At 27.5% G+C, this 19,126-nt stretch overlaps 2 protein-coding genes across 2 annotated transcripts; both read left to right on the forward strand.

Annotated features, from left to right (window-relative positions):
- Positions 1 to 4,576: 4,576 nt before the first annotated feature.
- On the forward strand, positions 4,577 to 5,646 carry LOC132953811 (uncharacterized). Its single transcript, XM_061026147.1, has 2 exons — positions 4,577 to 4,735; positions 4,960 to 5,646. Exons 1-2 carry the CDS (start codon positions 4,577 to 4,579, stop codon positions 5,644 to 5,646), a joined length of 846 nt encoding a protein of 281 aa, XP_060882130.1.
- Positions 5,647 to 12,648: 7,002 nt separating this feature from the next.
- On the forward strand, positions 12,649 to 13,404 carry LOC132953813 (carnitine O-palmitoyltransferase 2, mitochondrial-like). The gene is made up of 3 exons (XM_061026150.1): positions 12,649 to 12,748; positions 12,844 to 13,114; positions 13,194 to 13,404. Exons 1-3 carry the CDS (start codon positions 12,649 to 12,651, stop codon positions 13,402 to 13,404), a joined length of 582 nt encoding a protein of 193 aa, XP_060882133.1.
- Positions 13,405 to 19,126: the final 5,722 nt, after the last annotated feature.

The raw sequence follows: 19,126 nt of genomic DNA on the forward strand, positions 1-19,126 counted from the left end.
AACTCAAGATACATTAAAAATCATCCAATTCATAATTAACAACGGTTCGAATTCAGAAATCACAATCACTCGCATAAGTGCACGACTATATGAAATTTTGACTGAATGTTTATATTAGCATTTTCTATACACGATAAAATTTTGAAAATATTTTGACATATTTTGAGCTGTTTACGGACATTGTCAGTTTTCAATTTTTTTAGTTTTTTTTTCTATAAATATCAATAAAATTTTATTTGTTTGGTAAAAAAGCGTCAAAATTTTATATAAGCCTCCTGATATATCGTTCGAAATAGCACAAGAAAAATATTAAAAATCCTTAGTCACAGTTTTTATTTATAAGCATTTAAAGTTAAAATTTTGACAAAATACTGAAAAATCACGAAAATTAGGAAATTATTTTGAGTTGAGAATTCATAAAAATTTTTCTTTTTAAATATAAGATTTGAAAATGTAATATAAGATTACTCATAAGTTTGTCTACCTTTATCAAAAAAAAAAATGTCTACAAGAAACTTAAATTAAATTTTTATGAGCGTCTGAAATTTATATTTTTACAACATTTGATATTCACTCGATTTCTCATGTAACAATTTTCTTATTTTATTGTAATTGAAAAACGAATGACTGTCGATACTTGAAAATTTCACTGAATGTTTATATTAGCATTTTCTATACACCATACAATTTTTAAAATATTTTGACTCTTTTTGAGCGGTTTACGGACATTGTCAGTTTTCAATTTTCTTTAGGTTTTTTTTTCTATAAATATCAATAAAAATTTTTTTGTTGTGTAAAAAAGCGTAATATAAGGCTCCTGATATATCGTTCTAATAGCAGTTGAAAAATATTAAAAAAAAATACATAGGCACAATTTTTTTTTATAAGCATTTAATGTTCAAATGTTGACAACATTTATCAAATTTATAATTTATTAATTATTTTGTAGTTAAAAATGTATAAAATGTTTAACTTTTATGGCTAAGGATTGAATATTTAAAACAAGGCTCCACGTAAATAGGTTATATATAAATTACTTTATTCACAATAATATCATCAAATATACTTGGTAATATCATAGGCTGACTGACCGTTTTCGCTCAGAATCGTTTTTCTTATACAATGATATTATATCATTGAATTCAAATTTAATACCATCCATTACAGTGACCTAATTGTAACCTACTGTACAGCAGAGTGACATTTACTTACCCACCTTTTTTTTTTTATGTACAATTTTGTACAAGCTAAATACAATTTTAAAATATCACTTCACTATACAATTTACTTTTTCTTGTTAATATTACCAATAATAAACATTTTTTACTGTCTAGATAGGTACTTTAAATTAAATAGAAATGTTTTATTTTAATTTTTATTTACCAAGTTGGATACTTATATCATTGATATTATATCATTAAATTCAAATTTAACACCATCCATTAAGCTGGTTACACACGAGGCGGATCGTCCGCGCGCGGACGAGGTTTTCGACCGCTATCACGTCCGCGACAGCGTCTGCGGTTTGCTTACACACGAAGTGAATTATGAATGCGGTTTATTTATATTTTAAGATATTTCGCGCCAATTTATTATGTGATTTGAATTTGCGCTAATTTGTAACAAAGGTAGAACACAATCAGTTGAGCTTAGAACGTGATTGAAACACGACGTTACTACGCTATTCAGAGTTAATTCCGGGATATTTCGCCTTTTTTTGTTATTTTTTGTTAAAAAGCAATATTTTTTCAATTATAATGGATACGTTAGACGAGGTCGAAGCAATATGCGTCTCATATGTTCTAAATAAAAGCCACAAAAAGCAACAAAAAAATGTTAAAAGGCGTTATTGGGTACATCCATTAAATGTAAAAAGGCCCCAAGAAGGCCAATTTTACATACATTTTATGACATTACGAGCACACCCTGAAAATTTTTTGAAATATTATCGAATGAGCATTAAATCTTTTGACGAACTGGTAAGTTAATAAGTTATAATTGCTTACAATTTTTTATAAATAAATTGTTGTAAAAATTATATTTTGTATATATCCAATACCAGGTTTTACTCACTGGACAATACCTACAAAAACAACATAAGTAATTATGTTTATGAATCTTTACAAACTTTTAATAATGCTTTAGTTTCTATGAGAATAAATGTAAATCGTATGTTTGATAGGTAAATGATAATATTTACATTTACCAATATTAACATTAATTATTTAATAGTAGGAATCTATAGATAATATATATATTAGAATATATGTAATAGATGATATTTTTGAATTGGTAATTTAAAAAAAAAAAACAATTCAATTACTTTGATACACAATTTTTTTAATAATAAAACTTCAACATGATGTCACTTGTGTTTATAACAATATGAATCAAACAAAATATTATTAACTATAAAATAATTAAAATTAAATAGTTAAAAATTACATATTTAAAATTTTATTTTAGTTTATAAAACAAAAAAAAAAATTACTTTCCAAGTATAGAAAAAAAACATAACACACTACCTGTGGGTTCCAAAAATTTAATTATAAAAAAAATCAATAATTATTGTTAGAGCATGGTGGAGTAGATGTAGATGTAGATGGAGGAGTCGATAAAGGATAATTTTGTTGAGAATAGTATGGGTTGGCAGAGTGACTAACATTTGTTTGAACAGCAGATGTTGGTATAGTTGAAGTTGAAGAAGAAAATGGTATACCATGGTAAGGTGGGTATTGAGGATAGGAGTATAAAACGTCATTGGTCAAAAATGAATGGTCTGAGGGTCTAGGATAATCATTGTTCACTGAGGGAGGAATGTATGGTACTTGGGACTGATGAGCATTGTTGGAATTTTTTAATTTTTTGATAGTTTTTATAAATTCAATGTAAACTTCATTTTGTTGGTCCTGATTTAGCGATCTAATTTGTGGAGCTAAGGACATTAGAAACGAAGTCACCGGATCTTCAACACGGCGATTTGCCAACACTGTCAATAATTTTTCTTCAAACGTATTTTTAGTTTTTTTCTTTTTTGGTTGGACTTCAAAATCTTCTTCAGTGTCTAGTATTGATATATCAACACCCGCGCCTGCTACTAAAATTGATTCATCCCTTTCATCCAAATCACTTTCCACCACATTACCTTCAGTCCTGTAGAACATAATAAGTAAGCAAATGAAAAAGAAAACATGAACGTTTAAAATATTAAAATATAATATAAAGTGTATATTATTACATTCTATTTTCCATTGAAGGTCTCATGAATTCCAAAATATCTGCGTAAATATATTTTCTAGTGTTTTTAGTAGTGGCCTGACCAGATTTAGTTACACATTTTTTTCTATAAGCATCTCGAATATTTTTACATTTCAGTTTTAGTTCTTTTACTAATTAATAAACCAAAACATAAAATATTCAATAGTGACAGTCCTTAGCCTTAATATACAACAATATACAAATAATAAGAAACAATGTATACAATTTTCAATTTTTTTGACCGATCGCAAAATTATAACATTTTTTATTCTGACCAATGTCTTACAATAATGTGTGTTTTTTTTGTGAGTCTTTCATTCAAAATATATTGTTATTATTAATACAGGAGCCTGTAAGTTGAATTAATATTATTGTTATAACTTTAGAAGTTCCAGGTACGAGGTACCCACATATTATATTTTTGAATTACAAAAAAATAACTCAAACGTTATTCTTGATTATTTAAGATGTAATTTCGTCCAACCCTATAAAATAACTAAAAAAAACTGTGTTTATATATTTTATAGAATTTTTGGTTACAGAATAATCTACTTGGGTGGGACATTTTTTTCAATTTTCAATCTTTAGCTATAAAAGATGAACATTTTTTAATTTGTGATTACAAAATAATTTATTAAATTTAGTTAAAACTTGAACTTTTAACGCTCATAAATATTTAATTTGATAAACGTAGAAAAACTCATGAGGAATGAAATCGGATTAAATTTTCAAATCATAGATATGAGCATTTTCTATACACGATAAAATTTTTAAAATATTTTGAGCTGTTTACGGACATTACCAATTTTCGATTTTTTTTTAGTTTTTATTTCTATAAATGTCAGTTAAAATTTATTTGTTGGGTAAAAAAGCTTGAAAATTTAATACAAAGCTCCTACTATATTGTTTCAATAAAATTTAAAAAATATTAAAAATCCTTAGTCACAGTTTTTTTTATAAGCATTTAATGTTCGAATTTTGACAAAATACGGAAAAAACACGAAAATTAGCAAATTATTTTGAGTTAAGAATTCATAAAAATTGTTCTTTTAAAATCTAAGATTTTATAATTTAATGCAAGATTCCTCATAAGTTTTTCTACCTTTATAAAAAAAAAAATGTCTACCATTAAATTAAATTAAATTTTTTATGAGAAAAGATACCGTTGAAGAAAATCTAAGGATTTTAAATTTTTCTTCGTTCCGCTCAAAATTTAAAATTATATACATTTTTGTTTCAATAATTTTCATACAATATTATAATATTCAGATATTTGGCTTGTAGAACACATTTCTCAGCATTACATTTTGAGTTTCTTATGGGAGTGTCGACCATATCGAATATAGTGCTGGAAACATGTGAGGTTATATGGGACATATTACAGCCAATTGAGATGTCAGAGCCCTCAACTAATGATTGGCTGGATATTGCATCAGGATATTTTGAAAAGACCCAATTTCCAAATACAGTCGGGGCGGTGAGTATAATAACTAACATAAATTTATTGTTTTACTTGTTTAATGTTCTAAAAAACAAAAAATATTAATTGTTTTTAAATTTTTTGTTGCATGTTCCCACCTGATAAATTAAATGATATTAATAATAATAATAATAATAATAATATGTAGGTTAGCAAATTGATAATTTGAGGTTTGACTGCAGCAAATAACATAACAATTATTTTTTCATTAATAATTACAGGTTGATGGAAAACACATACGATTCGAATGCCCCAAAAATAGTGGGTCTTTGTATTACAATTACAAAAATTTTTTTTCACTTATACTTATGGCTATTTGCGACTCAAATTATTGTTTTCGCATCATTAATGTTGGATCTTACGGCAAAGAAAGTGACTGTAATGTTTTCAAGATGTCACCGTTTGGTAAGAAGTTATATTCAGACAAAGTAAACTTTCCTCCCGAACGATGTCTACCTGGGGATGATCAAGGTGTACCACAACCATTTATACTCGTGGCTGACGAGGCCTTTGCTCTGAATAAAAATTTATTGCGACCGTTTCCTGGCAGAACACTAAATGACGAACGACGAATTTTCAATTATCGTTTGTCAAGAGCCCGTCAGTACATTGAGTGTTCGTTTGGAATCTTATCAAAGAAATGGAGAATTTTTCAAACGAGTATGTTGGTTGAACCAAATTTTGCGGTCAAAATAACCAAAGCCTGTTGTGTTTTACACAATTTTGTGAGACGCCGTGATTGGTTTAATTTTGAGGATAGCTTGAATTGTGGGATGGATAGCGTAACTGAAAGGAGAGGAGTTGGTAACGCTCAGACAAATGCGAAGGATGTCAGGGAGTATTTTGTGAGTTATGTTAACCACCCAAACCACGCGCTTAGCTGGCAAAATAAAATTATTGGTAAATAAACCAATAAGACGTAATAACATGACTCACGAGTACATGACATATAGTGTTACTAATTTAGTAACCAATAGTCACTATTGTTTTTATTATTTTGCTTATTTTCTTTGTAAAACATATTTACATATTTTATACTTATATTTATTTTGGGCCTTATTTTATAATTTCATACCACATATGAGTATATTGTACATGTCATTATTAAATATGTAGAGGTACATACTTGCCTTTATAAAATTAAAAATATAATATATAAAAGTACAAAATCGTTATTATTATTTTTTTATTAACAATCATTATTGCAATTATTGTTATCTACCTTTGTCCCTAGTAAGTAAGGATCCACGTATTACGTATACGATTAAAATATTAAGTTTATCTAAACCAACAAGTATTGAACAAAATATAATAATATCAAACTATATAATATCATATAATATATGATTATAATATACATATTATGTAGTAATTTTCTTATATAATAATATTAAATCTTACTTTTTTCTGCCTTCTTGCCGTCATCCAGGTCTTCGAAATTTTCGGAACAGTTTTTGGCTACATTGGTCCAACCAACATGTAGCTGTTGTATATCATGATGACTTTTTGCCTCTATTATAATATCATATAGGTATTAGATAAATAGATAATATAATATCTTAATAATACGTATAGAAAGAAAGATGATGTTTTTACTTTTTAATCTATGTGTAATTACCAATTAATGAGTACTAATTACTAAAATAATTATTAAATGAGAGGATACTTACGTTTATCCCATATACAGTTATTTTCCTGTATTGCTAATATAAATTGTTCGGTATCGAACGGCATTTTAAATAGTAGGAACTTAAAAAAACGTATTCTACCTATGTATAAATAATAATTAATAAAAATACTAACTAATTATGGCTGTAATTTTAGATGTACATTTGAGTTTAAAATATGTGTTTTTACAACATTTACCTACATAATTGAATTATTTTGGTTAATGACGTCATTGACCAGGGAATGACGACATTTACCAATTTTCGTCTTTCACCGTAACATATATATGTTAAGGTGTATGACCGCATGGCAGTAAATGTTGACAGTCACCGGTGTATGTCGACATTCACTAATAATTTTGGTGAATGTTATCAATTATTTCAAATATCTCACAATGCGGACATTTACCAGTATTTGTTGACATGCGCAATAGTTATTTAGTGAATGTTGACATGTGTGACAACGACAACATAATATATAATCAAATAGATAGCTAATAAATTTATAAATAAATATAATTGAACAAATTAATTTTAATAATTATTATTAATAATTTAACCTAGATTATTTCTTAGTCAAAAAGTTTGTTTGATCTCTTTTTGTTATTTTTCTTGAATAAGGGTTATCAAAATAAAAAATTATATATTTTGTTTATATGTTCTATTATAATATATACCATCAACCATAAAAAATTCAAAATTTGGACTTGAAACAAAAAAAATGAAATGCGGCAAAAATGCCGCCGGGCGCATTACCATGTGATAATGACGGGTGCGCCTGGCAGAGGGTTAAATAAAAACAATTATCTTCCCTTTTTTTAAATAAAAGTGCACTAAACTTTTTATAAAAATATCTTTTATACTTTTATCCATTATTAGTTTTAATTCGAATATAATATTAATAAAATATTACACTAAGGCCCGCTGTATTACACTAATCTGTTGCGCTCGGTTTAGAATACGCGTCGATACTGACGAGGGTATATTTATATTATATTATCTAGCAAACGATTGACAATCGGATTGTCTCATGCGATAACATTACTAACGTCCAAACGTCTCCAATGCATATTGTGGCTGGGCGATAACATCTTAATAATTTTACAAAATAATACAAAAATACTTTTACATACATTGTGCTTCAAGTGTGGTCAACATTTACCAAACACTGACTGTAAATGTCAACAATCACTGGTGTATGAACGCATTAAGACAATTTCGTCAACATTCACTACGGTTTTTGGTATATGTCAACCTACACCGGTGACTGTCAACATTCGCCTACTGCGGTCATACACCTTAACATATATACATATAAAATTGTGGATGTAAGCATTATAACCGGTGTCGTGATATAAGTGTAAAAAAAAATAAATATATATGTTCATACGTAGGAGCGTGCGAATTTAGACATATACATTATAAAATATATATGCACGCCGTGTAGAGAATAGTGGGCTGGTCTAGAGCTGGCGGTATTTACGGTATACCGGTGATTCACCGGTATTTGGAACTAACGGGATTTAGAAATACCGGTATTTCAATATTCCGGTATACCGGTATTTTTCGGTGCGGCGACGGCAGCACGGCGGTGCCGATTACGTGGCCGTGCTATTTCAGTATTTCCGATAATATTTTCGTTGTATTAGTTTATTCTTATCTAACATGTGTTGTGTAATTATTCTTATTCTTATATTATGTCAAATATACAGGGTGTATCTTGCTCGGATGTATACTAACAATAAGTTTATATTTAATATTTATGTTCGCAGACTATGGTACACTCTATATTCATATTTTTACATACTGTTTATTACATATCTATTTTGATACCCATTAGTCTACGGACTACGACAAAATTATTACTACTTAGTAGTTGGTACTCTGCTATATAGTAGGTGTCAAGTATATCTTGTCATTGAGTAGGTCACTGTAATGTATGCGTTAAATTTGAATTCAATGATGAGTCATTGTTCACAAAAAAACGATTCTGAACAAAGACGGTCTGTCAGCCTATATTACTAAGGATATTGTATGATAGATTTATATTGGTATTATAATATCATAGTATTTGATATTACTATTAGAATACAATATAAATAGTCAGCTTAAAATTAATCAAAATACAGTAGAAACTCGATTAACTTTTTGAGTGGAAATATTCAGTATTTTACAGAGAAGTAAGACCTGTGTTGCATATGCTGGTTTTTTGGACGATGACGGATAACAGAGACTGGCAGTTAAAAGAGTGACAGTTAATCGAGTTGCTACTATACTTTGAAAATATGATTGCGTATTGTAATATATAATAATAAGCGTAAACATTTGAGGTATCGACAAATATATATTTTAATTTATACAAAATAACTAAAATCGTTATTCTTAAATTAAATTTTGAATTTTGTCTGTACAAAAAATTGTGCAAATATACTTTTTAAATTTATAGTAAGAACTATACTCTATTCAGTATAAGAAAGGTACTGTGCAGCGACCGGTTTTCGTCCGGCGGCAGTTAGATGCTTCTCTTACCTGGTTCTGCATTCAGAATGAAGCCAAGCCTATGCTCAAACGTCAGCCGCCCGGTACCTTTCTTATTCCTAATAGAGTATATAAGCTTTTTGACTGTGCAAACTACTTTTTTTAACAACATTCAAAGAAAAAAACTAAAATATATATATAATATAATATATATTTGTGGGATTACACTAAAATTTTTTTTCTTCCTATAATAACAGCTTATGATGAACTTATAAAACTTGTGTAACATTTTCAAATATTACATAATATGAATAACTTACATAATAATTAGTAATTCAAACATTTAAACTTAAAACGCTTGTAAAAAAATATTGTGAATTTATGTTTAACTTTTATTTATTTACATTTTTATTCCAGTAATAACAACTTATAGGGAACTGTGTGTTCAATTTTTAAGTTTTTGAACAAGCAAACTATTTTTTATCAACTTTTATAAATTATAGCAAATAATAAAGAATTTAGCTCAAAAACAATTAAAATATCTTGGAAATTATATGATGCATAGTAAATACTCATATAAACATTTAGTGAACATTTTAAATAGTTAAAAATGTCCCCCTTTTCCAATTATTTTGAATAGTCCTTAGAGTTTTTGATTAGCTATCAGAAACCACCTCAAAGTTGAAGACTGTAATTTTCTAATATGAATCGTGTACACGTACAGCAAAAAAAAACTATACATCTTGTAAAATCAATACATTCCTCCATCCGCTTAGAATCTAATGTCAAATAATAAATAAATACAATTCCTTATTATTATTATATACAAAAATTATTTTTCTTATATTATGCTGAGAAATTTAATGATTTATATAAATTGTTTGTAAAATTAATTATTTATTTAAATTAGTAAGTATATTTAATAAAAAAATGTATGCAAATAATTATCAAAATTAATATAATCTTAGGGAGGACTGCTCATAGGTGTGTCTAGGGATGAGTATCATGTGTGGATATTAGCCCCCCGTAATTATTGTTGACTATTTTGTGCATGTAAATAGTAATAATAGTAAAAATTTAATGTCTAAAAAATCTAATGAGATGATACTCGTGAATTAATAAGTATAATTCAATGATAATTCAATTATTAACTATATTTGTTAAAAAATAAGTCAATACAAACTACCCTACCCTGTATAATTTTATTTAACTTTTTTTTTTTTTTTTAAGGCCTTTGAGACCATCTTGCCATAGAACAAATCCTTTCCCATTCTTCTCTATTCTCCGCTACTTCCTTCCAGTCCCTGTGATCATATTCCGCTCCGCCAGCACTTAGGAAATCTTTTTTTATTCCATCTTCCCAGCGTAGCCTTGGTCTACCCAGTGGTCTTTTTCTCTTTGGGTTTTCTTGGAGTACCTTTTGAACCATTGAATCTTGCTTCCTAACTGCGTGTCCTGCCCATTCCAACTTACTCCGTTTGATCTCGTTCATAATATTTGGTCTATTGAAAAGCTCCGTCAGTTCTTGATTATGTCTTTTTCTCCATCCTTGAAGCTCTTGATCATATATAGGTCCATATATTTTACGAAGTACCTTCCTCTCAAAAACTGCTAATCTTTCCTTCTCAGTCTTTCGTAACGTCCAACATTGTGAACCATACATGACTATTGGTCGTATGATTGTCAAATACAGCTGAGTTTTAACCTCTTTTGACATGACTTTCGAGCTTAGTAGTTTGCCTAGTGCATAGAAGCATTTATTTCCCATTTTTATTCTTTGTTGAATTTCAATTTGACATTCATTCTTCTGCGTTACAATCGTGCCCAGGTATTTAAAATCTTCTACTCTTTTGAACTCGTACTGGCCAACTGTTATGGTTTCAGTTTCCTGAAGGTTATCTAGTTCCCTACTAACTTTCATGTACTGCGTTTTCTCTATGTTGAGGTGTAGCCCTACCTTCTTTGCCGATTCTATTAACCTGCCGCATAAACCTACCATTTTTTGTTCGTCTTCTCCTAGCAAGACTATATCGTCTGCATAGGCGAGCAGACTGAAGCAAGTTCTATCCATTCTTACTCCTTCATCTCTTCCAATATTTATTTCTTAGACTAATATTATTTCTTTTTACTTTACTCCAAATAAGATGTAGGTATATGATTTTTATTGTTATTTTATTTTTATTGTTTTTTTTTTAATGTGTCAATAAACTAAATGTTTTTACATTATTTAGATTAAAATGTGATCAATAAAAACCAACAAATAGTAAACTTCTGGTATAATATATATTTATTTACATTCTTGCAAATAATCATTTTGTATTAAAACCTTGGTTACAAACTTACAACTTTTATTAATATATGAATATTAGAATTAAGTAAATAAATAAATTAATATATTTTTTTATATAAGTATAATTATAACAATTAACAACTCACCGTAGAATTCCTAGAAGTTCTTCCTTTCATGGACTTATATAAAATTATTATAAATATTGAAATATAACTAATACGAGTATCTACCAATCCATAAATATTAGATGGAAATATTAGAGATATAATATTATATATTGACGGAAGTCTTTAAATAAGAAATTTGGAATCATATTTTCAACTTTAATATGTGCCTAATATTTATTAATAATGTAAATTAATTTTAAAAACTAATATGTTGACTGTTAACGTGTGTGCTGAGGTATAAGAAAAAGTATAAACTTTAAATGAAAATAAAAACACATTATCGGCCACTAATAAGTATCACTCGGACATTATTATTATAATAATATAATAACTTCTATAAAATACACTATACACTGTAGTGTAGCTATTCTAATAGTATAACTATTTTGTGGATGTTCTAAATAAAATGTATATTATTAATAATAATATAGGTTAACATTACATATTTATAACTCACTTTAAAATTAAAATATCGTAAAAAACCAACGAGGGAACACAGATAATGTTGTTAATTAAAAGTTTGATGATAGGTGAATTTACTCTAATATCAAAACTGACATCATCCTATTGAAATTAGCGAACGAAAATTTCCTATATCAGACGGAGACAACACATGCGGGTGCGTCGTCCTCTTAACTAATCTCGTTAACTGATAACATATCTGAAAACATATTTTAATTTGCTGTGAAGCTTAGTTAAATACAACTTTCTTACATTTTCATTTAAACTTTTTGAGAATTATTATTAAAATGTTGAGCTTTCTAAATTCAAAAAAGTAGAAAACTTATTCTTTAGCGGACTTCATGACAAATTTAAATATGTTTTCAGAAGCTTATATAAGTATTAGTTGGATAGGTATATTTAAGTAGACAGCAGGGATAAAATTCCCTTTAGGTAAAACCATTTTTAGGTGAACAAAATTAACTTATTAATAGTTTTTAACACAAAACATTACAATATTATAGAGATATTTTTAGTTTGTTACTAGAGTTATCTACCAAGAACTCCACAAGAATTGAGATTATTTAAGTGTTATAGTAATTAAGTTTATTCATGATATTCAAAAGATATGTACCACCTATTATGTGTATTAAGTATTTAAGTGTTATATATTATTATTATAATATGCGCCTCATTCATTAAATATCTATGTTGAGCAATATATATGAGAAATACCTGTATAATTTACTGTGTATATTCAGTGTATTATATTGTATTGATATTATTTAACATTTTTCAAAAAAGTTGCAGGCTTATCCTTTAGATATGTCTCAGTATACGTCTTTATTTAATAATACTCGAATTCCAATGACTAATCAAGATATCTTACATAATAATACATCTGGAAATCATATTGTTGTTATGAGGCGAGGACATTTTTATAAATTTGATGTTCTGGATAATCAAGGTACTTATTCATAAATTCATAAGTAATAATTTAATTTAATTTGTGATCAATAATTATTGACTAATACTTTTATTGTACATAATATCTACATTTAGGCAATATATTAGAACCTCAGTTATTATTATCCAAAATTCAATATATTTTAAATGATGATATTGCTCCATCTAATCATCCAATCGACATTTTAACAACCACTGAACGTGATAATTGGGCTGATTTAAGAAATCATCTTATCAAGTTAGGAAATGAAGAGTCGTTACGTATAATAGATGATAGTCTAATTATGATTGCTCTTGATGATGAAAAACCTGGTTCAGATCCAATATCTTGTGTTAAGCAATATCTGCATTCTGACGGAATCAACAGGTTGCAGCAATAATCAATTTAAAAATTATATGTATACAAAAGTTACATGTACATGTCTATTGAGAATATTTAATTACAGGTGGTTTGACAAGTCATTTACATTAATAGTATGTGCTGATGGAACATCAGGATTAAATTTTGAGCATTCGTGGGGCGATGGAGTTGCTGTGTTGAGATATTTTCAAGATATTTCTAAGGATGCTACAGACTTTCCAAGATGTCATCCGGAAAATTTAAATCAAGTATTGATATCAACAGATACATTAGGTGTGAAGAAATTAGGTGAATAATATATGCAGTATTTTGAGTATATACTTTAATAAAATTAGTAGTTGTTAAGAAGATGCACCCAGTACCCATGTATTTGTTGTCTCTGTCTTACACATGTACGACATAGCAATTTTTCATTCACTAAGTTCAATGGTGTGCTGTTAGTTTTGATTTTAGAATGAATTCACCTATTATCAAACTTTTAGGTAAGAACATTATCTGTGCTTGAGCATTGGAAATTTTTCAATATTTTAATTTTCAAGCTAGGTATGAGTATTTTTAATTTGTAGTATTCTTATCTGAAAATCATTTAATTTTATCTATGAACGTTTCACAGTAATAATTCTAATAACGGATTGCATAAACAATAACTAAATATTTAATGAATCAATTTTGTTATTCAACTCGGCATTATAGTGTTATACTTTCAGTATGTTCTCTACTTAATTTTTATAAACATATTTTTTAATAATATTTACCTTAAGTAAAATATTTTTTTAAATCATTGATCGTACATTTTATAGGTTTTTGATTATTTTTAGTAATTGGACTGGATTGTTGAATGTTTGTTGCGTAATCCAAACTGTGATGTCCTGGTATAAAATGGTTTTTTCTCTAAAAATGTTTTTTTAGGCATTTAATTAAAAGTTTCTCTAAGAGCTTATACCTACTTGAAAGGAGTGGAATTGATTGGTGGTGGACATGTGACATCATCCAGAGGGTTTCCTGGTTTAAATAACTTGATTACTTGTGCCCATTTCAGTTATTCTGGAACGCATTCTGAGAGCTAAATAGTATCGTGGATACATTATGGCCTTGTTTGTAAGCTCAAAGTATTTTTGGACTGGTTTAATTCTTTGTCTGTAGCTTATTTTTAGTTTATGTCATATATTTCTCTGAAAATGTCTAATGGAGTGAAATATTTAATTTATTCACATATTACATTGAGCGATTGAGCTGTTGACATTTCAGTATTTTTCAATGTCAAGCTTAGAGTCTATGGAGTTTGGTACAAATATATGTTCAAATTGATCAAGATTTGGAGTATATATTTAATCTTTTTCTTGTTTTCTCATTTTCTCCGTTTTCCTTGTGGATAGATCGTACTTTGACACAAGATCTCATATTATGTCTTTTATTTGTTGAATTTAAAAGTTGAACATTTTATACATTTTTAACTACAAAATAATTATTAATTATTAAATTTGATAAATTTTGTTAAAATTTGAACTTTAAATGCTTATAACAAAAAATTGTGGCTATGTATTTTTAATATTTTTCAACTGTTATTGTAACATTATATCAGGAGCCTTGCATTAAATTTTAACGCTTTTTACCCAACAAATAAAATTTTTTTGATATTTATAGAAAAAAAACTAAAAAAAATTGAAAACTAACAATGTCCGTAAACCGCTCAAAAAGAGTCAAAATATTTTCAAAATTGTATGGTGTATTGAAAATGGTAATATAAACATTCAGTGAAATTTTCAAATATCAACAGTCATTCGTTTTTCAATTACAATAAAATAAAAAAATTGTTAAATTTTCGTGATTTTTCCGTATTTTGTCAAAATTTGAACTTTAAATGCTTATAAATAAAAACTGTGACTATGGATTTTTAATTTTTTTCATCTGCTTTTGAAACAATAACCTAGGAGCCTTCTATTAAATTTTCAAGCTTTTTTACTCAACAGATAAAATTTTATTGATATTTATAGAAAAAAAAACTAAAAAAATTGAAAACTGACAATGTGCGTAAGCAGCTCAAAAATAGTCAAAATATTTTCAAAATTGTATGGTGTATAGAAAATGCTAATATAAACATTCAGTCAAAATTTCATGTCCCTACAGTCATTTGTTTTAGAGTTACACCAAAAACCAAATAAATACCTATGTACTACGTAATAATAATTATTGAAGTTTTAATAGTTATACTTTTTCCACTTTATATCAATATCTCATTGTTCCAATATTAGGTGACTTTTACATTGACTTTTCTGTGTACTAATTTCAAAGTCCAGTCTTAATATTATTATTTTATTATAATATATAAGTATATAACACTAATTAGGTTCAACACACAAATCTAAATAATAAAATCATTTTAACATTATAAACTATTTTCAATTTATTCAAATTATTATTTTAATAGTTTGTATTACTAAAGAATACAGAAATGTATTATTCTAGAAATTAAAAAAAAAAATCAGAAACTTACCTGTTTGGGAAATATGGCAATCAGTCAAAAATGTTGAATTGTAGACTGAAGACAACAACTAATCAAAATGTTACGGTGTATGGGAAATGCAATAATAAACATTCAGTCAAAACTCAGTTCATGTCCCTACGGTCATTTGTTCTAGAGTTACACCAAAAACCAAAATCGATTTTCTCGAAAACAGATTTTGCGTAAAAATTCCCGTTTTTCCTTAATTTTCCTTTTGTTTTTCACGTTAAACTACTGGGAAATTTTTACTTTTGACCCCCCAAAGTACCAACTAGATTCACTTTCCTATCAGAAAAGTTACTGTTGAAGAAAATCCAAGCACTTTTACTGTCCTAAAAGGTGATGACAGACACAAAAATAATAAAAAAAATTAAAAAAATTAAAAATTAAAAAAATTAAAATTAAAAAAAAATTAAAAAATTAAAAAAACACACATCATTGTAAAATCAATACATTCATCGTTTCGCTCAGAATCTAAAATTTGCTATTTAGTATTTTAATCATTAAGCAAAAGGATACTCTATGAACATGTTCAATTCTCAGTGGCGTACCCAGGAATTTAAAATAGGGGGGGGGGACAACATTTTTTTTTTAAACAAGCGCAAAAAAGCGGGTAAGTGGAAATCGCTCTGCTGTACAGTAGGCTATATAAAAGTGGGTGACTGTAAATTTGAATTCAATTATATATCATATGTGTGCAAAAAAACGGTTCTGAGCAGAGATTGTTTGACAGCCTAAGATGTTTTATATTAGACTTTTATTGTTATTATTAATATATATACAAGTAGAGTGAAAAGGGGGGGGCTATAATAATCCGGAAAGTATATGTCCGGACCGTATAATTCCGGAATGTATTTATCCGGACCGTATTTCGACGGAATCCAAAAAATATAAACCGTATTTTAACGGAACGTATAGTTCCGGAAAGTATATGTCCGGACCGTATAATTCCGGAACGTATTTATCCGGACCGTATTTCGACGGAATCCAAAAAGTATAAACCGTATTCTTCCGGAACGTATATGACCGGAACGTATTTGCCCGGACTCTTAAAAGGTAAAAACCGTATTCATCCGGACCGTATTTGCCCGGAACGTATTTGTCCGGAAAGTGTTGTAAATTGCCTATATTAAACCCCTTGCATAACACCAGATTACAATTAATAATCAGTTGGTGTATTTTTATGTTAAAAAAATTGTTTGTTTTGAACTGTTTTTTTCTGTTCAAAATGGTTTTTAAACAAAAAAAATTGTTTGAGTTTCAAGCAGTTCAAACAGTATATATTTTTAAACGGTTCAAAACAAAAAAAACTCAATATTACTTGGAGTTACACTGTTTTAAACATATTACGTTTTATTCGTTTTAAACAATTAACGAAATATTCAAAATAAATGTTTTGAATTTATGTTTTAAACATGTTTAAAACAAGTTGTTTAAAACTTGTTTTGTAAACATATTTGTAATTACGTAATTAAGTATTGTCGTATACTCCGATTGCTTTCGACGTACATAATAATTAAACTCACACCATGTCACACACGAATCGCGGACATTCTCCCCCCCCCCCCCCCCGGTACTGTTTCGGTGTAGTAGGACATTCCCCCCTTTTTTTAAAAGTTTACTATTTAAAAATATAATATTATTATTTAGTATAAATATATTTATGCCTAATTTCAAATATTTTCATAAATATAATAAATTATTAATTAATAAATTACTTATTATTTTTTAAATTTTTATTGTTTCAAGTAAGTAGTTCAGTTAATCAAACATATACATTTATAATCTATTACATTTATGAAAATAAAAACTATTTTATATATTTTATATTTTATTTAAAAAAAAAATTTCATATTAAATAATAAATAATATTATATTGTTAAATTCAATATTATTAGTCAATAATTAATTAAAAAAAATTGGAGAAAAATGTCCGCATCAAAAATATAGGGGGGGATGTCCTACTAAACCGAAAACAGTCGGGGGGGGGGGGGGAGGGAAATGTCCATTTACCGTCACACACACCGCGGCCCAATGTATTGATTTTACAACGATTTGTGCTTTTATATTTTATTTTTATTTTGTGTCTACCATCACCTATTAGGACAGCAAAAATTATGTGATTGTATACTTCAGCATTTTTTCTAATAGGAAAGTGAATCTAGTCATTACTTTGTTGGCTCAAAACTCAAAAGTAAAAAATTCCCAGTAGTTTCAAAGCGCCATGAAAACGAAAAAAAATTAAGAAAAAAAGGTAGTTTCTACACAAAACCAGTTATCGACAAAATCATTTTTCTGTCGTACTCAAAAATGAATAACCGCTCCACCGTAGAAACTTTTAATTTTAACAACATTTTTATATGATATAATATGTGCATTAACACAACAAGAAAACCAACTGAACATAGATAGGTACTTAAAATTGTCACCAAATAATTAAAATAAAATATTATAATTTATAATCGTCTGTACCCAGTGTCGGCTGGCTAATATTGGACTCCCACGACAATAATTTTCAATAGGCCCCTTTACACAAAAAAAAAAAAAATTAAAAAATGTTTTTTACATAATATGTAGTTTTACTTTTCGTGTAAGTGCGAATAAAATTAATTCATAACTATAACAATACTAGAATCCAAAGTCCAAACTTATGAACATGGTGTTATAATTATGAGATAAATAAATAAATAAATAAATAAATGGTTTGACAATGGTTTTGGTAAAAAATATATTGGTACTTTTTATGTTTAAATAGATACAAAATAAAAATAAAAATAGTTAGGTATACAATTATTATACATCTACGGTATATTTAATAATTGGAAAGTCAGTTACTCTAATTCGATAATATATAGATATTCTAGTACAGTTTTTTTTTGTATGTGTATCGTATGAATAATAGCCTCCTTTTCCCAATGTCTAAAAAAAATATATTTTTAAAACGTTTAAAATCTGTTATGTAGATTTAAATATGGATAAAACACAATTTTAAAATCGGTTTAATTTTGATCGAACTAAAGCAACTTATATTTTCAAAAATACTATATAATAATATAACTAGTATTGTAAAATTGTATATGGTTTAGACACTTTTATAAGTAATGCTAATCAAATAGGTAAATATTAATAAAGAACACATACAACTTGAATTCAATGATATAATATTATCATTGTATAAGAAAAACGATTCTGAGCGGAGATGATTTGTCAGTCTGGATATTTTATATTGAAATATATTTATTTTTTTATTCGTTTTTATGGTGATAAACAAAGCGTTAGAAATTAAAATCCCAATTTTAGCGGTTTTTTGTAATTTGTCGGTGGTTTTTCCGTGTCATTAAATAACTATTGAGAAAATCAAAAAATGACGTCCCTAAAGTACCGCCTTGATCCAATTTGCTAAAAGATAAGATACTACATATTGAAATCAAAGCACTCCTTCTAGTAGAAATTTTGTATACAGGATAAAAAAAATAAAATAAATAAACATCATTGTAAAACCACTAGCTTCATAG

This window comes from Metopolophium dirhodum, chromosome 1 (genome assembly GCF_019925205.1).
Source record: "Metopolophium dirhodum isolate CAU chromosome 1, ASM1992520v1, whole genome shotgun sequence".
NCBI lineage: Eukaryota > Metazoa > Arthropoda > Insecta > Hemiptera > Aphididae > Metopolophium > Metopolophium dirhodum.